The following is a 5,872-nucleotide window of genomic DNA, read 5'->3' as shown; positions in this document are numbered from 1 at the left end:
CAAAAATAGTTGGGTGTACCTCCTATTTCAGATCCGGAAGCAAGAGTGATTGTTTCTAGAAACGGGTCCTTTCTCGAGGAAAAGTTTCTCTCGAAAGAAGTGAGTGGCAGGATGGTGGAGACTTGATGAGGTTATTGAACCGTCACTTCAACTAGTGTGTAGCAGGGCACAGGAAGTTGTTCCTGTGGCACCTACACCAATTGAAGTGGAAGCTTATGATAGTAATCATGAAACTTCGGATCAAGTCAATACCAAACCTCATAGGTCGACAAGGATGTGTACTACTTCAGAGTGGTACGTAATCTTGTCTTGGAAGTCATGTTGCTAGACAACAATGAACCTACGAGCTATGGAGAAGCGATGGTGGGCCCGGATTCCGATGAATGGCTCGAGGCCATAAAATCCGAGAAAGGATCCATGTATAAAACAAAGTATATACTTTGAAAGAACTACTTGATGGTCGTAAGTCTGTTGGGTGCAGACGGATTTTAAAAGGAAGACAGACAATGATGGTAAGTGTCACCATCAAGAAAGCTTGACTTGTCGTTAAGATGTTTCCCGACAAGTTTAAGGAGTTGACTACGATGAGACTTTCTCACTCGTAGCAATGCTAAGAGTCTGTTGGAATTATGATAGCAGTTACTGCATTATTTATGAAATATTGCAGATAGGATGTCAAAACATTGTTTCCTCGACGTTTTCTTGAGGAAAGGTTGTATGTGATACATCCAGAAGGTTTTGTCAATCCTGAAAGATGCTAACAAGTATGCAAAGCTCCAGCAACCCTTCTAAGGACTGGAGTAAGCATCTCGGAGTTGGAATGTACGCTTTGATGAGATGATCAAAGATTTTGGGTTTATACAAAGTTTATGAGAAACTTGTACTTCCAAAGAAGTGAGTGGGAGCACTATAGAATTTCTGATGAGTATATGTTGTTGATCAGAAATGATGTAGAGTTTCTGGAAAGCACATAGGGATATTTGAAAAGTGTTTTTCAATGGAAAACCTGGATTAAGCTACTTGAACATTGAGCATCAAGATCTATAAGGATAGATCAAAATCGCTTAATGGTACTTTCAAACGAACACATACCATGACAAAATTTTGAAGGAGTTCAAAAATAGATCGGCAAAGAAGGAGTTCTTGGCTATGTTATAAGGTATGAGTATTGAGTAAAACTCAAGACCTGACCACGGCAGAATAGAGAGAAAGGACGAAGGTCGTCCCTATGCTTTAGACGTAGGCTCTAAAGTATGCTATGTTGTGTACCGCACCTGAAGTGTGCCAAGCCATGAGTCAGTCAAGGGGCACAAGTGTGATCTAGGAATGGATCACAGGACAACGGTCAAGGTTATCCTTAGTAACTAGTGGACTAAGGAATTTTCTCGATTATGGAGGTGGTAAAAGAGTTCATCGTAAAGGGTTACGCCGATGCAATCTTTGACACTAATCTGGATGATTCTGAGTAGTAAACCGGATTTGTATAGTAGAACAATTATTTGGAATAGCTCCAAATAGAGCGTGGTAGCTGCATTTACAAGATGACATAGAGATTTGTAAAGCACACACGGATCTGAAAGGTTCAGACCCGTTGACTATAACATCTCTCACAAGCATAACATGATCAAACCCAGAACTCATTGAGTGTTGATCACATGGTAATGTGAACTAGATTATTGACTCTAGTAAACTCCTTGGGTGTTAGTCACATGGGGATGTGACCTTGAGTGTTAATCACATAGCGATGTGAACTGGATTATTGACTCTAGTGCAAGTGGGAGACTGTTGGAAATATGCCCTAGAGGCAATAATAAATTAGTTATTATTATATTTCCTTGTTCATGATAATCGTTTATTATCCATGCTAGAATTGTATTGATAGGAAACTCAGATACATGTGTGGATACATAGACAACACCATGTCCCTAGTAAGCCTCTATTTGACTAGCTCGTTGATCAATAGATGGTTACGGTTTCTTGACCATGGACATTGGATGTCGTTGATGACGGGATCACATCATTAGGAGAATGATGTGATGTACAAGACCCAATCCTAAGCCTAGCACAAGATTGTGTAGTTCGTATGCTAAAAAATTTCTAATGGCAAGTATCATTTCCTTAGACCATGAGATTGTGCAACTCCCGGATACCGTAGGAATGCTTTGGGTGTACCAAACATCACAACGTAACTGGGTGGCTATAAAGGTGCACTGCGGGTATCTCCGAAAGTGTCTGTTGGGTTGGCACAAATCAAGACTGGGATTTGTCACTCCGTGTAACGGAGAGGTATCTCTGGGCCCACTCGGTAGGACATCGTCATAATGTGCACAATGTGACCAAGGAGTTGATCACGGGATGATGTGTTACGGAACGAGTAAAGAGACTTGCTTTGAACAAGGTATCGGGATACCGACGATCGAATCTCGGGCAAGTATCGTACCGATAGACAAAGGGAATTGTATACGGGACTGATTGAATCCTTGACATCGTGGTTCATCCGATGAGATCATCGTGGAGCATGTGGGAGCCAACATGGGTATCCAGATCCCGCTATTGGTTATTGACTGGAGAGTTTTCTCGGTCATGTCTGCATGGTTCCCGAACCCGTAGGGTCTACGCACTTAAGGTTCGACGATGCTAGGGTTATTAGGAAGACTTGTATGTGATTACTGAATGTTGTTCGGAGTCCCGGATGAGATCCCGGATGTCACGAGGAGTTCTGGAATGGTCCGGAGGTAAAGATTTATATATGGAAAGTTGTTGTTCGGGTTCCAGGAAAAGTTCGGTTTTTTTTCTGGTATTGTACCGGGAAGCTTCCGGAAGGTTCCGGAGGATTCCGGAGGGGTCCGGAGGTCCGAAAAATGTTCCACCATGTCCAATACAGCAGCATGGGCTGTAGGGGGGCTCCCTAGCCTTAATGGGCCAGGGGCACTAGCCCCCCCAAGGCCCATGCGCATGGGAGAGGGGAAACCCTAAGGGGGAGGGCCTCCACTTGACTTGGGAGGCAATCCTCCCCCCCTTGGCCGCCGCCCCCAACCCTAGATGGGATCTAGGGGGGCCGGCCCCCTCTCTCCCCACCTATAAATAGTGGAGGGATGGGAGGGCGGCCACACCCTTGCACCTGGCACAGCCCCTCCCCTCCAATACATTTCCTCCTCCGTGTGAGCTTGGCGAAGCCCTGCCGGAGAACTGCCACTCCATCACCACCACGCTGTCGTGCTGCTGTTGGACTCTCTTCCTCAACCTCTCCCTCCTCCTTGCTGGATCAAGGCGCGGGAGACGTCTCCGTTCCGTACGTGTGTTGAACGCGGAGGTGCCGTCCGTTCGGCGCTAGGATCATCGGTGATTTGGATCACGATGAGTACGAGTCCATCAACCCCGTTCTCTTGAACGCTTCCGCTTAGAGATCTTCAAGGGTATGAAGATGCACTCCCTCTCTCTTGTTGCTAGTATCTCCTAGATTGATCTTGGTGACACGTAGGAAAATTTTAAATTATTGCTACGTTCCCCAACACTTGGGCCTATAGTGTACCCTGGGTAAACGAAGGTAAGTGAAAGGCATCTTACCCAATTGACACTCAATCAAATTGGCCAAATGAGAAGCTACATCATCAATCAAATTGATAAGCAACATGGAGAACGAAAATTCACTTTCAAACGAGTGGATTTAGCAACAAAAAAAACTTGTAACATTTATTTCTGGGCCGGAAGTTGAGAATCAATATCCGGCATAACCAACAACATATCATCAGCATACTGCGCAATTGGATAGTCCGGATCATGAGATGGGGTTGGAAAATACAGCTCCCCACAAAGATACATGTCATCGAGAACAGATTGAAATAAATCTGCTGGCAAGACAAATAGAAGTGTCAATTAACAGTGGTACTGAATCCCATGTTTGCATTGTACTGCTTAATGGGGCACACCATTCAAAAGGATGGAAGGTATTCGAGAGGATAAGATCTCCTTGATCCAAGCTCCCCATTTCTCATCAAACCTTTAAACTCTAAAAATTTGCAGGATAGCGTCGTGTTCCATAGTGTCAAACACTTTCTCAAAATCCACCAATGCCATGATATTTGCCTTTTGACTTTATATTTCATTAGAAATTCAGTTCTGGCCAATCGGAGGACGACATGCGTCATTTTTTTCCAGAAAATTCCTAAAACCTCCCAAATTTTAAGAAAAAAAAAATCAACCATAGCTTCAAATTTTATGAAACTCTTGGCATATTGGTCATCTTGAAGCCTCGGATGCAGAGGCAAATGCATGGATGGACACAATACCTCGTCAGGCGAAGATATCACCGCGATCGACACACCGATGACCGAACGTTCACACCGATCGACACACCGATCACTGATCAAAGACATACATCCCCCACAAAAAGGCTGGAGTATAAATTAATAAACCACTCGTACTTATGATCGTCTCTTAAGAGAACTGCTTGTTGGTGGCGAAGGTCTGGCCGAAGCCCCAGCCGGCGGGCGCGGCGTTGGGGAAGGTGAGCGTCTGGCCGTCGGTGCTGGTGACCTGGAACGAGAGGCTCTGGCCGGTGAGCAGCGCGTTGGACTGCCAGTTGACCCCCCAATTCCTGGACATGGGCATCCACCCGGTCCTGGACCCCTTGATGGACACGGACCGGATGGAGCCCACGCCGCCGACGTTGCTGACGAGCACGAGCTCGAAGTAGTCGTGGCCGTTGACGGTGAACCTGACGCCGCCCTTCTTGGCGCAGGGCACGCGCTGGTAGAGCACCGGCACGATGCCGCCGCGGTAGACGCCGATGTTGAGCCATGCCGGCTCGGCCATGTCGAAGTGCTGCCGCGGCGGGTTGCACCAGCCGCCGTCGTCGTTGGGCAGCGCGTAGTTGGGCGGGCAGAGGTTGGTGGCCGTGATGGTCACCGACGCGCCGCGGATGCAGAACCGCGGGTCCGCCGCGTAGTCGCACCTGATCCGGTAGCACTGCCCGCAGGAGGCGCCGTCGTTGAACAGCGCCGTGCTCAGCGCCGCCGTGTTCGTGCCGTACCCCGTCGAGTACAGGTTCCCGTACCCGCATGCCCCGCCTGCACGCATCGCAATCGCATCATCAGCTTCTTTCTGTGTGTTCATCACGATCGAATGAAGTTAACTACACTTGCGCACGTACCCATGGTTCCCGAGGCGTCGCTGCCGCCGTAGAAGGTGGCGAAGGCCCTGCTGACGCCGGACGCCGAGAAGCCGGAGGCCGTGCTCCAGAGCAGGCACGTCGCGACCGCGAACAACACGAAGAGCCGAAGAGACGATCCAGCTGACGTCCCCATGTTACAGAGATCAATGAAGCTCGTGGTATCGCTAGTGGCCGGACATGACAGGCAGATCTAGGAGTTTAAGTAGCCATGCCTTGCACTGCACTGGGACCTGCTGGGGGATGGAAGCCCGGAGGAAGCTCTGCTGGCGCGTTGCGACGGGCCGTGCCCGTGCATGCATGTGGGCGTGCATGCACAGATGCGGGTGGAGTGCGTGCTCTTTCGGGAGCCGGGGTGACGGGGACACGAGCTGGAGCGGTGGCGGTGCTGGCGAGCGGCATTATTGGTCCAGGCCGACGCATGGAGGCTCGTGGGAGATTCTATCGGGAGAGCTCTGGCCATGTTCCCGGGTCAATAAACTGTTGGGCGCCTCTGACGTGTGTCGGGTCGAGGCTGGATAGATGCATGCGGCGTTTAATTTCGATCTGTCGGCGCCACTCCCCCGCGTAGATCCGGGCTTCGTGTCTTGCCCTGTGCTGCACAGTCAAATTCGGCGCTTCTTTTGGCCGTGGGTACACATGGGGAAACTGTTTCCTTGGATTTTCATAGGGCCGGTTTTCTTTTTCGGGTGAGAAACAAAC

General features: G+C 48.8%; 1 protein-coding gene across 1 annotated transcript; it reads right to left on the bottom strand.

Annotated features, from left to right (window-relative positions):
- Positions 1 to 4,053: 4,053 nt before the first annotated feature.
- LOC123184500 (expansin-A1) lies at positions 4,054 to 5,421 on the bottom strand. Its single transcript, XM_044596600.1, has 2 exons — positions 5,153 to 5,421; positions 4,054 to 5,069 (listed from the first exon to the last, which is right to left on the bottom strand). The coding sequence occupies exons 1-2, from the start codon at positions 5,304 to 5,306 to the stop codon at positions 4,438 to 4,440; spliced, it is 786 nt and encodes a 261-aa protein (XP_044452535.1). The 5' UTR covers positions 5,307 to 5,421; the 3' UTR covers positions 4,054 to 4,437.
- Positions 5,422 to 5,872: the final 451 nt, after the last annotated feature.

This window comes from Triticum aestivum, chromosome 2A, assembly GCF_018294505.1.
Source record: "Triticum aestivum cultivar Chinese Spring chromosome 2A, IWGSC CS RefSeq v2.1, whole genome shotgun sequence".
Lineage (NCBI taxonomy): Eukaryota > Viridiplantae > Streptophyta > Magnoliopsida > Poales > Poaceae > Triticum > Triticum aestivum.
This window is presented reverse-complemented; position numbering and strand designations above follow the sequence as displayed.